Below are 15,300 nucleotides of genomic sequence, written 5' to 3'. Positions count from 1 at the left end.
GCTCAGAGAAGCAGATCGGCCCAGGGAGGTGGGAAGATTCCCAACTCCCCCTCCTCTACCCGGGGACTCACCTGGGCCTTGGCAGGTGAGGAAGCAGGGGCAGCTGTCTCTGAGACTTTCCCATCCCCTTGGTGCTGCCCAGTCAGGGAGCGGCCACGTCTCTGCCCCCAGAGGGCCTGACCCCACAGCTCTCTGGGATCAAAATGCTTTTCCACGCCCTCCCCACTGAGAACAGTCCAGAAAGCGAGTGGAACCAAAATGGAAACACTCATCGACCCCCTGGCCCCCGGCTCTTGGGCATAAGAGCAACTGGAGCCTCGGGCACGCTCCTGATGCAGGAGAAACTGGGGCCCAAAGGCGTTTCAACCCAAGGGATGCATGAGGTCTCCAGACCAGCGCCAGGACCGTCTGCAGGAATAAAGATGCTCCGTGCCCACCATCTGTCTGTAAACAGCCACCCGCCTCCTGGGCACCTTGGCTCATGCAGCCGAGGTATGGATTCTTAATTCTATTTAAATTAATTCAAATCTGTGTGGCCACATGGCCGGTGGCTGCCATATTGGGCCATGGGGCTCTAGACACCGCTTCTCCGCAGGCCGCTCGCGGGGTCTGCATCCCTCCATCCGTCCGCCTCACCCCAACTGCTCTGGCTTCATGGACCCAGGTGGGTGATCTCAGGTGTGGGAGCCCTGTGGGAAGAGTAAGACTGGCTCCTGGCCCGGCGTCCCCCGTGTGGGTCCCCTCCTGGGCCCCCAGTCGTCCCTGGACCTCCCGGGTCCAGTACCTGCAGATGCCGAGGCAGGCGGTTCAGTGGTCAGCACCAGGCTGTGGGGCCGGGCCAGGCTGACGTGCTCGGCCAGAAAGTCTGAGCTGAGAGTATGGACGGCCTTGGCCTTGCCGAGCGTGAAGGCAGCCTTCCCCTCATTTCTGACTGTGCTTGTGCGTGAGGGTCCCGGCCCCTGGTGCCCCCAGAATAAAGTCCCCTCTGCCATCCTTAGGACGGTTTTCTGTCTTGGGAAGGACTGTTGCCCGAGACACGGTACAGATTTCCGGGGTGAACGGTCAAGGTAGGAAGAGCCATCACCAGCTGACTCCTTCCCTGGGCCATGGCAGAGGGACAGATGAGGGCTGGACTGGCAGAAGGGGCCAGGATGGGGGGGGGGGTCAGTTCAACCGTCTGTCCTCAGCTTTGTCCACATCCAGAACCTTCTTTCCTTGAAGACCCAGTATCTGCTTCCACCTTAGTAACAGCCTTTCTCGCATGAGCACAACCTCCAGCCAGCTTGGGGCTCCCCAGGGTCACCCCTGCCCCAGCAGATGGGGAGGGAGCTTCCGAGGCTGGACCCGCTGTCTCTGGTGTTTCCTTGTCCCCGGTGAGCGAGCTGCTCCGGGAGAGGGGCCAGGTGGGTGGAGAAGCAGGGCGAGCCCCCCAGCAGGTGACCGTCTGACGAGGGAAGGGACCCGTCTGCACAGCCGAGCCCTGCCTGCCTTCCCGCTCAAGCGGGACTCAAGTTTAGGCTATGATGTTCCTTAACGTCCAAAATCAGCTTTGCCCTCTGTCCCCCTGAAGAAGGCCAGCGGGGACCACACCAAAGGGTAGGCTCCGTCGGGGCAGCCCAGGCAGATGGGGTGAGAGGAACCATGGCCGGGCTCTTCCAAGTGCCGGGAAGACCCCATAGGCAGGAGCAATCGGGCTGGGGTCCTGGGAGGGAGTCCTCCCTGAGCTACTGAGAGAACGTCAGGACCCTTTCCTTAGAGCCAGTAAAGGACCAGGAGATGGAGGAGAAAGGGGGGTGACCGGAAGGAGAGGATGCCAGCCAGGGCCATTCCGTCTCCTGTCTGGAAAGCTGAAACTACTAGAAACTGGCTTTGTCTTCACCAGATACCACATTGCAGCTAAAATCTGCTTTCTCTCCAGCTTTACCTCTGGATCCAGCTGTACCACTCGCCCTAATTCCCCTCCCAACAGTCTTAAGTCAAGCGGACGTTTCTGCAAGGGGCAAAGATTTTTGTGAGGCTTTATTTCTTACAAAACAAAGTTTACTTTATTTCTTGCTTGATCATCCCCTGCCCCCAGATCCCACCGACAGACGAAATTCTGGAGACAGAGCAGGAAGCCCACCTCCCCCCTCAGCATCACCTCGAACGAGCAGGGAGGGCAGGTAGGGCTGTTCTTTCCGCATCCATTCCTCGGTAATGTGGGGAGGCTGGCTTAGCTGGACCTGAGTGGGGTCATGGCCATCTCAGTCTGCCCGGCTGCCAGGACAAACTGCAGAAATGTACTTCGCACGGTCTGGAGTCTGGGGGTCCCAGATAGGAGCACAGGGCCACGTTCAATGAAGGGGGCCCCGTCCGGCTCACAGCTATGTCCTCGCAGGTGGAAGGAGCGAGGGAGCTCTGTGGGGTCCCCTGTTCAAGGACCCCAGTCCCGTTCCTGAGGGCTCCACCCTCATGGCCTAATCACCTCCCAGAGGCCCCCAGTACCATTCCATTGGGCGTTTGGGAAATCTGCAGGGGGCAGACCCCACGGTGTGTGGGCCGGGTCTGCCCCGGGGAGAGTGGCCCTGCTTGTCCTGAAAGAGCATTTATGGATCGTTTACTTGAGGAGCAAGTAGGTAACGTTTAGCAGAAACTGGGACTCGGTGGCCGGTTAGCGGCCAAGGTTCAGCGCAGCTCATACTACCACTAGAAATGTGAACGTCTCCTTCTATTTCCTTCCGACATGGAAAGTTCAACTCTAAAAACACCGAGAGCCAGCAAGAACATTTCCTTTTCGGAAATTGCACGGAAACTTAGACATTTTTTCAGGCTGGTGGGCTTCAATCACTGTAGAACCAAAACTCCCTTTTGGCAATAAATACTTAGCACTACTTCCTTGATTTTCCTTAAATAAAATTCAGAGAAAATCTAAATCTTTATGTATAGGAAACTCACAGCTATACACATAATGTAAATATATATATATATGTCTATAATCCCTAAGTTATAATGGGAAAAGTCTGTGTTTAGCTCCCCACACCCCCTTTACTGGTGGTCTGCCAGATGGGTAGGGGGCGTTGAAGTCGGTATGATCAAAACTAACCCCCGCACTCGTGGAAAGGCCCCTTGTGGGGAGGGCAGGGCAGCTGTTGTGTTTCATCATTTAATGGGGAGATGATTCACGCTGGGTGACACGGCCACGTGAGAGTCACTGGGAGGGGATGAGCCCCCTGCGCTGTGAGCGGTGGTGTCCAGACCCGCCAGCCTGGACCTGTGGGAGGGGAGAGGGAGGGCTGCTAGCAGGGCCAAGACCCAGACGATGGTGGCAGGAACAGTCCCGGCAAGGCTGCGTGAGCTGGGCCCGCCTCCCCTCCCCTGGAGGCTGGCAGTCACTCTGTTTGACACAGGAGGGGCCAGGCCTGGTGACGCATCTCTGGAGCTGAGGGCAGGTTCTCTAGAGTGGGCACAGGTGGAGGCTGCAGGGGTGCGGTGGGCCACGCCCCCTGGGGCTAAGGAGGGGCCGGCCCATTAGGTGGCTTGCGTCGGGAAGGGGGGGGGCAAGGATGGGATGGTCAGGTCAGGTTTGGGGGACTCCCCCCGGGGCGTAGTCTGCGGGATGGGCCGGGAGAAGATTCCAGGTGGGCAGATGGCGCCTCGCTCCCACCAAGGCTGCTGTCCTCTGCATCCCCTTCCCGCCTCCAGGGGGCCCCCATGTCCCTTTGAAGTGGGGTGCCTGCAGACATTGCCACGTGTCAGACGGCCTTGCCCGCGCTCGAGGCATATCCCATTGAACCCTCATCCTGGACGATCCTGCAGCGGGGTCCTGCCGTGGACCCAGGTGCCAACTGGGGCGGAGGAAACCCTCCCCAGGCCCCAAAGGAGCCCAGCCGACCACCTGTCCCCTCACCCCCGTGGGAGGCGGCAGGTCAGGTCGGGCTCATGCTCTGCCCACATCTGTGCACTTCCAGGCACCCAGAAGCACCCGTTACATCTTGGTGAGATAAATGACCGAGGGCCTTTGAAACCTTCCTGGGGAGAAAAAAGCTTAATTCCAAAGGAGAAAAGAGAGCAGATGTCCACCTCGAAGTGTGCACTCCTCTAACTACTGGAGTGCGGCCCCATCGCCACCACCCACCCGGGGTCTCCTTGACCCCGGCCCCTGTCTGCTGCTGCCCTTTGCCCCACCCGCCCCCGTCCCGGGCTGTCTCTGCCGGAGGGCTCCAGGGCTTCTGAAGGGGCGCGTCACAGGGTGGGAGCTGCCAGGGGCCGGGGACAGCTGTGCACCAGCCATGCCGCCCCACTAGATGCCAGTGATTTCCTCAATTACTGTCACGTCTGAACGACACCCTAACGTCATACAGTTTATATTATCTCTGTGTGGCGACACCCAGCTGCCGGCTGCACCCACCACCTCCCATCGCCCCGTCCCACGACCCAGAACCAGGCACAGCCTCCCAGCTCATGCCAGCAGGGCCCTTACTCGGCTGGGCCCCCTTCCCTGGCCAAGCACACGCCGTCTGCCCACTCCATTTTAGGCCCCGCCTCCCCCAGGTGGCCCTTTCTACTTCCAGCAGCTCCACGTCCAGCCTCCACCCAGGGCCGCCCCCCCCCGCCACGTCGATCTCTGGGGCCCCATGTGTCCCTGGAAGGGAACAGTCTTGGGGCAGAGACCCGGACAAAGTCCAGTCAGCTTCCCCACCAGGAAGAGCGTCCGGTCACCTCCTCTGTGTTCCTTGCCTTCTCTCTGCTGGACCTGTCAGAGGTAGATAAGGAAGCCGCACAGGAGGGGATGGAGAAGAGAAGAAAGCCAGCAATGGCAGCAGTCCCAGGTGTGTAGACTCCTGTGGACCCCTCTCACCACCGTCCTGTTTTAAAGCTTGTGTTGACTCTGCTCTGGGCGGGGAAGGGGCTGAGAGTCCCGAATTCAGGGCCAGGGCATGTGCCTGGACCTCCCAGCAGCAGCCCTGCTCTCGGGACCAGAGACAGGATGTGGGCCTGCCTGGCAGCCCACTCCTGTCCTCCCAGCCGTCCAGCCAGAGCAAAAGGGGCCTGGGTCTCCCTGGGAGGAATAGTGGTTTCTAGGAACCTGGCAGTTAGCTATCTGTGTGAACCTGAGTTTGACAGAATCTAGCCAGGACAGCTTACTTACGGTCATCAATCTCAAAGTGATGCTGGTTTCATCCGAGAATCTCAGGACAGGCAGTCCTCACTAGGATTCAAGATGAGACCCACTGAAGGGAGCTTGGGATTCTGGAACCTTCACGTTCTCCCTCCTCCTTCCACATTCCTGAGCCTTGCCTTCCCCACTGCTCAGTCCCACCCCCAAAGCTGACCCTGTGCGTCTGGCCTCCCTAGAAGGGGATGGACCAGCTCCAGCAACCGTGGCAGTCGCTGGAACTCACTGGGCTTCCTACAGGTGCAGGCCCTTCACTTGTGTCATTCCTACCATAACCCACAGGTCGCCGTGTCATAGGGGGAAACTGGGGCACAGAGAGGTGCGGTTATCTGCTCAAGGTCACCCAGCCAGTAAGTGGCAGAGGGAGGACTCGAACCCAGACACCTGCCTCTGCGGGTCACACCCTTAACCACCACACCGCCTCTTCCAACTCGGAACAGCTCCAGGGGTGGAGTGAGTCAGGGCACAGATAATCCAAGAGAGGAAAATCCAAGGTTCTCATGCAGGTGAAATGCATAGTGGGTGCTGGGGCAGCAGCGTCCTTTCCTAATCACGTTGTACTGAACCTAGGATCGATTTGGCCCCCGTCTCTTCTGCCGTGGCAGCCAGTGAGCAGAGGGTCGGCGCCCTCCGGAGAAGGGATTATTCCCAGCGGGGCGCTTGCCTTTCAGCCCAGGGGGACACGCACGAGACCTCCTGAGGCTGGGGACCCACTTACCCTGCAGGGTTAGAGATGGTGAGAGAAAGTCTTCCCCCAAAACGCCGTCCGCCCCTGCGTGGGCAGCCCTGCCTGGCTCTGAGGATCTGGACATTGAGAGGTTTGGTTCACCACTTCAGGGAGAGCCCAGAGCCCCTTTCACTATCCCTGACTTCTACCAGAGAAAGAACGAGCGACAGGTATGACCTAGAGGTCAGCCTGATTTCGAGAAAACAAGTCTATGATTGTTTTCCCATTCTATTTCCTCCATCATACTCCCCAAACCCATGTCACCCGTGGTTTCCAGCAGTCGAGGAGATGGGTGACAACAGGTGTGTGTGCGACTGTGTGTGTGTGTGTGTGTGTGTGTGACGGAGAGAGAGGACACAGCTCTTGCACTGACAACAGGGGGCAACCTTCCTCCTGGGCCCTGCCCACTTGGGGAATTGGCCAGGTGTGTCCCTTGGCAACCTGTCGAGCCCCCTGGAGGGTGTCAGCGTGTTTCTGGGATGGGTGTGGACGGCTGGGAGGAGGCGCTGACAGCTGGATCTGAAACTGTGTTCATGGTCCAGCTTGGAGGGTTGACGGGGCAGGAAGGGGGTGGACAGGGCAGGGGGAAGCTGCCTCTTAAAGGGACCCTGTCACCCCCCACACCGTGGACCGTGTGTAAACCTCCTCTGGGCGGGAATTGGTGGGGCTCTGCGGCCAGTGGAGGCCTTGGCCCCGGGCCCACAGGACAGAGGGGCCAACCAAACGCGCCAGCAGCACAGCCGGTGGAGGGCAAGGGGGCGGGTGAGGCCAGGCAACCCCTCGGAAGCCGCCGGCCGCAGAGCACTGGGGCGGGCCTGCCCGTCCTGTGCACGAACACAGAGGAGCGCAAGAGTGGGGATGACAGGCGATGCATGGGGTGGGTGAGGGTTGCAGGGTCCCTGGGGGCCAGGCTCTTTCCGGAGCTCGCCAGCTGTTAACCTCTCGTCTGCCTCGCCTCTGCCTGCCTTCTCCCTTTCTGTCTCTCCCCTCATCCGCTCTGTGGACCAAGGCCAACTCACCCATCTGTTCCAGGTCCCTGTGGTGAACGAACAGATACCAGCCCCTCCCCTCTCCTTGAGCGCCGAGACACCCCCCGACCTCTCTCCTCCTCTCACCCCCCAGACCCGAATAACGATTTGCCACTGCGTTTTCTAGGCTGGATGCTGGGCGTCCTGGACTCTCCTCTGGTTCCTGCTTCCCTCCTTTCTCTTCCTGGGTACCCCCTCCCCTTCCCTCCCGAAACAGCTCTACCCACAAAGATGGTTTTCCTCTCTAGAGATAGTCCCCCAGTGTTTTCCAAAACCTGATGTTAAAGCACATGCATATTTGTCATTTGCACGGGGTCTTCACTCTTTGCCCTCAAAACCAGTGCTCTCCACGTGCCCTGTGATGCCATGGGAGGACCCTGGAGGGGGTCGGTTCTTTCCCGCTCACAGCACGTGACTCGAATGGGAGAGAAAAGCCTCTCGGTGCCCCCAAAGGCTCCGGGATATTCAGAAAAATACTCTGGGAAGCCAGCAAGGGTTTCAAGTGACTCTCACCTCACCCACGCCCTGGCCGACCTCTGCCCCCCACTGGGCTGTCCAGAGTCTCCACAGTGGCATTTCTGCTTTTTTTTTTGGCAGAAAGTCCTGGGAACCGAGAGGTCCCTTTCCCTGTGACCTGACCTCCACACTAAGAATAACAGCCCTGGGACAGCATGTCTTGTGATCCATCTGAGAGGGGGCACAGCTAGGAAGGGGGGTGGGGGTGGAGTGGTCAGGGAGCTGGAGAGAGTCGGGAAGAAATGGGAGAGCACAGCCTCCTGGGACTCAGAAATAGAGAGCGAGAGTTGGCCGCCCCAGGAGGGCCAGGGAGAGGGACCGGGGAGACTCTAAGAGGCCAGCCCGATGCTTTCTTACCTCCTCACCAACCTCAGAAGTGCATCTCCTGGAAGCCCCACCTCGTGGATCAGAGGCTGGGGCATCCCTTGAAGAACCAAAGGGGCAGATGTCCTTTCTTACAGAAAGACAGATGCCCTCGGTGCTGGGCCCTCCCCACTCCACCCCTGGGGAGGACAGCTGTGTGGTTCCCGGGGCTCCTGAACATCCGTGTGTCACAGAGCATTGCTCCCTTTCCCCTGCACTCTGAGAGGCAGTGGTCCAGACCTAAGAACCCGCCCTCTCTTTGCAGAGAGCCTGCCCACCCAGGACTCCAAGAACCCTCACAGGAACGGGACAGCCCTTGGTTGACCAGTTGTCCACGAACTTTGAAAAAAGTCTTTGAAAAACATTCCTCCATTCCCTTCCCCAAATATGGTGTAAAACAAACAAAATCCATGTGTGCAGGACAAAGGAATGGAGTCAGCATCCTGATCACTCCCCCTAGACACGACAGCCCCCAGACCCCCACCCAGCCTGCAGGAAAGGCTGTGAGAACCTCATTCTCACGGGGGCCGCTTCAGCAGGATCCTGAGTCAGAACGATGGTGCTGAGCATGGTGGTGCTTCAGAGACACCCCTGCCCCGAGAGCCGGTCTAGGGTCACCTCCCACATTACCAAACCTTGGGACTGACCTGGCCTCCGTCCCCTTTCAGGGAGGAAAGCCTCTGTCCAGGGCTGGATGCCCGTCCAGGGCTGCCACGAGGGTGACCTTGTAGATGCTGCTCTGATGCCATGGTCCCCTCACTATCACGAGCGTCACACGGCTCACCCCTGAGCCCAGAGGGCCTGGCTGTGCCTGGACCACACCCATGGCCGCTTGCTAATTCCCAGACCACCTCGCGAGGGCCCCCGCCCCTGTTCCCTCCCTCCCTCCCTGCAGGCAGGCCTCCTAGGAGGCGCTGGAGGCCTGGGAGGGGCTGGGGGGCAGCGACGGTGCGGCCCGACGGCGGTTCTCTGTTCTTGTCTGTCTGACCTTCCTTTTCACTCCCATCCTGCCGCCCCGTGTAGGGCTACTTTAGTGACCCCTGGAATGTCTTTGACTGCCTCATCGTAATTGGCAGCGTAATTGACGTCATTCTCAGTGAGACGAATGTGAGTATGCTTCTGCCCAGGACGCCTCTGTGTCCCTCCCTCTTCACCTCCTCCGGTTTATTGTTTGGTTTTCCTGTTTTACCCCCGCCAGTCATGCTTTCTCTTGCACCTGCCGCCGTCCTGGGGGACGTGAGCCCCCGCACTGTCCCCACTCTGCCGGGCCGGACAAGGGGCGGCCGGCCGGGGCTTCTCCTCCTCCAGGACCCCCGCCCGGCCCCGCCACCCCGACTAACCCGGCTTTTGTCAGGCTCGGCGAGCACCGGGTACCAGGTGTGCACCTCCAGAACTGTGGAGTGGTAAGAGGGTCCAGTATGCCCACATAACCTCTTTCTTTTCTCATTTTTTTCCTCTTCTCTCCTTTCTTTCATGCTTTTTTTTTTCATTTTCCTCTTTCTTTTGTTTTGTTTTTCTTTGTTGTTGGTTTTTCCTCCTCTCTCCCTCCCTTGGCCCCTCTGCCCCATGCAGCACTATTTCTGTGATGCATGGAACACATTTGACGCCTTGATTGTTGTTGGTAGCATTGTTGACATAGCCATCACCGAGGTAAACGTAAGTACCGGCGTCCCGCCCTGCGACGCCGCTCCTGCCCCGCGCTCACCCCATTGCTCTCTCCTTGCCGCTTCCTCCCAACTCCTTATTCCCACTAAGTTATTCTGGTTTGTTTGTTTAAATTGGTTGAAAGGATTTTCTTTCTCGTTGCTTTACTTCGAAATGTTTTTATTCTTTTTTCTTTAACGTTTGGAACGAGCTAGGCCCCCTTTCCTTCTGAGTTTTGATCGCTGCATCCTTTCCTTCCCCCTTTGCAATTGGCCTAGCATGACACACACTGTCTAGGAGGATGCAGCCCTGGGATCCCAGAGTGAGACGGTGGAAGGGTGTTTACAACCGCTGGGCAGCTGCCAGTGCGGCCCCTTCCCATTCCCAGCATCCGGGAAACGAGCTCTCCCGAGGACCACAGGTGAAGGCTCGCACTTGGCCAGCACTGTCAGCCCATCGTATCCACGCTAAAACAGCCCCTCCACTGAGAGGTGGGGGAGAACAGCCCGCACCCCTCTTTTCTGGAGAGGGCTCCTCCGCCCCCGCCCCTGCAACTTGCTGTGGGAGCACCTGGCCCCAGGTGAACCTGCCCCAGAGGACCAGCCTTGCCCCTGCCTGGTTCTCCCCTCACCACCACCACCCCGGCTCCAAGACCTCCTGCACCTGCCCCCGGGAGCTGCCCCTCCTAGACAGTCCCTCTAGCCCCTGCACACGTCCCTCTGCTCCCCAGCATGTTCAATCTTCTCTCGTTATCTATAGGCAAGCCCTCTTGCGGTTGGTTTTTAACATGTGTGGTTTAGTTTTTCGTCAGGATTTTTCCTTGGTTAAGAGACTTGGTAATGTTTGCACAAATGTTGATGCACTGAACCATTGAATAACAGCACGGAGCAGATGCTCTAGAGTTCTGATCTAAGGTGTCAGAAGCACCCCACGACTGCCACCGTCCCCCGCCCTTGTCCTTACCTGCCCCCTCCACCCCATAGTCGGCTGCCAGTCGGTTGAACTGATGTTATTATATGTCCTGCTTCCGCTGATCAGAAGTCCTGTCTGCCCCCTTCGAGCGGGTGGACGTTGGGAGGAGGCTGTTCTTCTTTCCCTGTGTCCCCCCGTCAAGCTGGCCCCCTCCCTGCTCGCCCCGTAGCATAGATTCGATTGCCCCTCTGTCTCGGGGATCCCCCAGGGTCATCTTTGTCTTGCGGGGTGTCTGTGTGTGTGTGTGTGTGTGTGTGTACGTGTGTACACTCCCTTGACCTCTGCCATTGACTCATTGGAACACAAGGAAACCAAGCTCCCCACTCAGACTCCATGCCTCCTCTCCCTTGGCACTGCCCCCCCAAGTGGCTGGATGGACCCCAAGTTCTATCCCAGGAGCTGTCACATCCCTACCTACAAGTATCCACCGGCCAGGGCCTGTGCTCGGACCGAGGGGCCCTCGGGGGAGACCAGGGAAGGGCAGGATGAGCCTGCGTCTGGAGGGTGGGTCCCTGTGGGGAACCATGCCAGGGGACTTGGGGCCGATGGCAGGGACCCACAGGAGGGTGACAGCAGGCAGCTCCCTGGGTGCAGAGGACCCACCTCAGTCCCAGGGTCCTCTGGGGTGCTCACTGTTGGCCAGGTCCACGCCATCGCTCAGCCGGCCGTTTTCTTTCAAATCACTGCTATTTTTAAAGAAAAACAAAGACGAAGGAAAAACATTCTAGAGTATAAAATTTCTACGCCAGAAAGTGACTGTTGGAATTGGGGGTGGTGCAAGACCCCAGGAACGGCACGTGGAGTCACATACAGACCCTCCATTTGTACAACAGTTTCCATTTACAATTCGCCTCGGCGCCCAGCTTGTGTGCGGTGAGCCTGAGCTTGACAGACGCGAATGACCATCCCCGTTTGCCGATGCACAGGTGAGGATGGAGCGTGCCAGTGCCTTTGCTGCCCCTCGGCTGGATCCCAGGCCTCCCGGGGCGGGGGACCAGCATTCTTGTCTGTTCAGTCCATGATGCCTTCTGATGAACACGTACATCTCACAGCCTCTTCTCGCAGACTCCTGCCGGCCAGGATTTGTTCAGCCCTTACGTTCCATAGTCTGTATCTTTAAATAACCACAGGAGGTTTTTTATTTTCTAAACGAGAAGTTATCGGCCCGTCCCCGCTTCCAGTTGGGAAGCCCCTCCAATTCCTCCCAGTATCCTTCGCCCACATGGAGATGCTCTTCACTCTCCAGATTGAGGAGTTTGTGAAAAGTCACACGAAGGGTTGTCTGGAGATAAAAACGGGGACAGCGTGTGTGATGCAGAGCAGAGGAGGTGTCCAGAGACCCACCACTCGGCCCCGACTGTTTCCCACCCCCTCCCACACATCCAGAAAGGACACCTGCGTCATCATCCCAGGCAGGGGCTGGAGGAGAAGGCTGGACCAGGGTCAGATCAAGTGCTTGAGTCCTGCTTCTCCCTCCCCCCCAGCCCCCACCGATCCGAGGAACATGACGATTTACGGGGCTGGGTTTTGAAGCTCAACTAAGAGCATCCATTTAAAAACCGGCCGTAAACTGTACGGCACTGTTGGGACTTCCCTGGTGGCGCAGTGGTTGAGAATCCGCCTGCCGATGCAGGGGACACGGGTTCGAGCCCTGGTCCGGGAAGATCCCACATGCCACGGAGCAACTAAGCCCGTGCGCCACAACTACTGAGCCCGCGTGCCACAACTACTGAGCCCGTGTGCCACAACTACTGAAGCCCGTGCACCTAGAGCCCATGCTCCACAACAAGAGAAGCGACTGCAATGAGAAGCCCACGCACAGCAACAAAGAGTAGCTCCCGCTCTCCGCAATTAGAGAAAGCCCGCGTGCAGCAAGAAGACCCAATGCAGACAAAAAAATAAATAAATAAAAATTAAAAAACTGTACAGCACTGTTAAAGGGGAGAGACCGTGGCACCCAAGCAAAGGACGATCTTTCCAACCCCCCTGCTGACACACGAGCCAAGCACAGATGTCACAGCCCTCGTTCCCGGATACACTCGAACTCTTGGTCAATGGGTCCAGCCGGATCAAAGCAAGCTCACTGACCACTGCCCACGACTCAAGCCAAGATGGGCCTGTCCCACAAGCACGGACATGGCCCTGCACCCCGACGGTAGCCAGGATTGTGGGACAAGTTATAGGGACAACAACGCTTCTTCTCAGAGGCAGGACCCTCCACCGTATGGTTCTGCCTTCCGGCCATAGGCAGGTTATGGGTCTGGACGCTCACTGGGCCAAGAGTTCAGCTCCAGGCCTCCCCGAATTTTCTAGTCTTACTGTTGTCACAAGACCTCCTTTTGCAGACAAACGTTCCATTCCAGTGTCAGAGGGATCCCTGAGGCTCTCCACCTGTAACTCGTCATCTTTGACAATTAACCTACAGAGACCAGCTCTTGTTTCCCTCCCCAACTGCTGTGTGCATCCCAGCCGCCCTCCAAATATTCCCCACGTTCAGAGTCATCTCCCCTCAAACAGCTCCGTCTTCCTGCCTCTGCTAGGCTCTGGTGCCCTGCCTTGGGAAGTGGATTCCCCAGCGACCCCAGTAACAACTGTCCCTTCCTTCCACCGTGGCTGGAGCCTCCCCTTCTGGTGCCGGGCACCTGGGATCCATTATGGACCAAACAAAAGCCCGTCCTTGGGAGCTGGTGTCCTAAGGCTGGGAGATGATCGGACACAGAAAATAAGGAAATGGTGCAGTACGTGGAGAGCCGAGAAGTGCCAAGGGAGGGGGTCGGAGGAGCAGGGAGCCGTGGAGGCTGGTGCCGTTCTCTGTAAGACGAGCTGTACTGAGGAGGGGAATTTGAAGAAAGCGAAGACCTGAGGGAAGTGAGGCGATGCCTTTGCGGATCCCGGGAGAGGAGCTTTCGGGCAGGACACGCAGGGTGCGGTGGTCAGGGAGGAGAGCAGCTTTGGGCCTTCGCCTGAGTGGGAGGCGGAGACTCGGGCACCTTTGAGAAGAGGTGTCCATGGTCCGGGGACCCCCGCGGGAGTCAAGGGCAAAGCCCTCCACCATTTGGAAGGTGGACGCAGCCATCCAGGTGGGAGGGGACGGAGTTGCAGCAGACGTGGTGAAAACGGTCAGATTCTCAGTGTGCTCTGCGAGCAGGACCCACGGCCTCTCCTGACGGCCTGGATGTGGGCGCCAGAGGAGGAGGGCTCCCAGGGAGCCGTGGGGTCCCGGCCAAGCCGGGGAGGATGGAGCCGGCGTCGGCAGGAGGGTGGGAGGCGAGGCCCGTTTGCACGAAGAGGACGAGGCTCGGGGGGGTGGGGGGCTGTGTACTCGACTGCCCAGCGGTGATGTCAGGTGGACAACAGACGCCCGGTCTGCGGTCAGACATGGAATCAGCAGCACAGCGACGGTATTCCAGGCCGGGACAGGTGAACAGCTGAGGGAAGAGGAGAAATGGGGGGCTGAGCTGGGGCCTCCGTGCTCGGGGCCACCTTGACCTCCGGCTCACTCTGGGAGATGCCCTTGGACCCTCCGAGGTGGCCGGGGGAGACCCGGGGCTCCGCAGTCACGCTGGATCCTGCGTCCGTGGCCACGGCCCAGCCACCCCATCCCCTCTGGACGCGCTACCTTCTCCTCCGTCTGTGCAGTCAGCGTCATGTCCCCTAGGAAGCTCCCTGCTTCTCCTTTATCCCTTGAGTTGGAAATTCTGTTTTCCAGAAGGAAAACCTAGTGACGTAACCCTGTGATGTCAGTGGAAGCTCCTGGGGTGTCAGAAGTGGCCCCTGGCAGCCCCCAGTTACCCCTCCCCACCCCTGCACGACAGGGAGTGCTGGGACGCCCGGAGCCCTCATCACGGACACACGTGTCCCCAGTCGCGGACGAGGCGGCCACGGGACTGACAGCAGTGACCCGCCTTGGGGCTGGCCGTCCTTGAATGCAGCGGCGGGGGCCTGAGGTGGGCCAGAGTGCCCCCCACCGGCTCTGCACTGGACGCCTTCTGACAGTGACGCCCTCGCCGCCTGGCAGGCCCACGTGTGGACCACCCGAGAGCCGTGGCGTCTAAATTATCACCTAGAAACTCTCCAGAGAGAAGGCCCCAGGGACCCTCAGGTGGGAACAGGACGCGGCCGAGGGCCTCCGGGCAGGGTCAGTGGACGGGGACTTGCGTGGACACAGACAGAGAACTAGCGCAGGGCTGCAGAGCGGCCGAGCAGGACGGCGGGGTGAAGTGACGCGGTCGCGGCTGGGGTCTCGTGAGGAGCTCGGCAGGGGTGGGGGGCAGCGTGCTGCCCTCGGGGGGGCGCCAGGCCAGGGCCACCACACGTCACATCCCTGGGAGGGGCCGAGCTTGCTCAGGGTTTGCCAAGGCCGTGCAGCTAACAGGTGGCGAGAGCGGGATTCGAGTCCATCCCTGTGGGAGAACTGACTCCTGCACTTCCATGAGCCCTTCGGCCAAACCACGGGCAGGCTGGCCGTGACCCTGCACTCACAGGCCCCGCGCAGGGCACTCCCAGCCTCGGGACCCCAGGCAGCGCAGCTCAGCCGAACTTCTCCGGGCCTGAGGACTCCAGGGGATGCTCGGATGCCTGGGCCCTGGGTCATGGGGCTTGGAGGACAAGAGCGCAGGAAGTGTGGGGCAGCCCCTTCCCTGCCCTCTGGACGGAGGAGAGAGCGGGCGGAGGGGAGAAGGGGTGGGGGCGAGGGGGCAGGTGGGACGGCTGGGACGTGCCTCAGCCTGGAGCATCTGGGACGCACGTCGGGGCCTCGGTTAAGTCAACACGGGTGGTGTTAGGCCAAGCCAGGTGGAGCAGCTGTGACCCTTGCCACCTTCCTGTGCCCCCATCCCCCCCACCTGTTTCCCTCTGCTGGTCCCTCCCCCGCTGCTCCAGTCCCTCCCCTTCTC

General features: G+C 59.4%; 1 protein-coding gene across 1 annotated transcript in view; it reads left to right on the top strand.

Moving 5' to 3' along the window:
- Positions 1 to 15,300, top strand: part of CACNA1C (calcium voltage-gated channel subunit alpha1 C) — a 422,079-nt gene that overhangs the window by 361,880 nt on the left and 44,899 nt on the right. Inside the window, exons 30-31 of the mRNA XM_089920067.1 lie at positions 8,813 to 8,896; positions 9,362 to 9,445. Of these exons, the coding sequence (XP_089776193.1) occupies positions 8,813 to 8,896; positions 9,362 to 9,445 (168 nt within the window). The remainder of the gene's footprint in view (positions 1 to 8,812; positions 8,897 to 9,361; positions 9,446 to 15,300) is intronic.

This window comes from Delphinapterus leucas, chromosome 11, assembly GCF_059928025.1.
Source record: "Delphinapterus leucas isolate spDelLeu-1000000601 "Yukka" chromosome 11, BTC_Dleu_Yukka2, whole genome shotgun sequence".
Taxonomy (NCBI): Eukaryota; Metazoa; Chordata; class Mammalia; order Artiodactyla; family Monodontidae; genus Delphinapterus; species Delphinapterus leucas.
The sequence above is the reverse complement of the archived record's forward strand: the minus strand, read 5'-3'. Positions and strand labels throughout refer to the sequence as shown.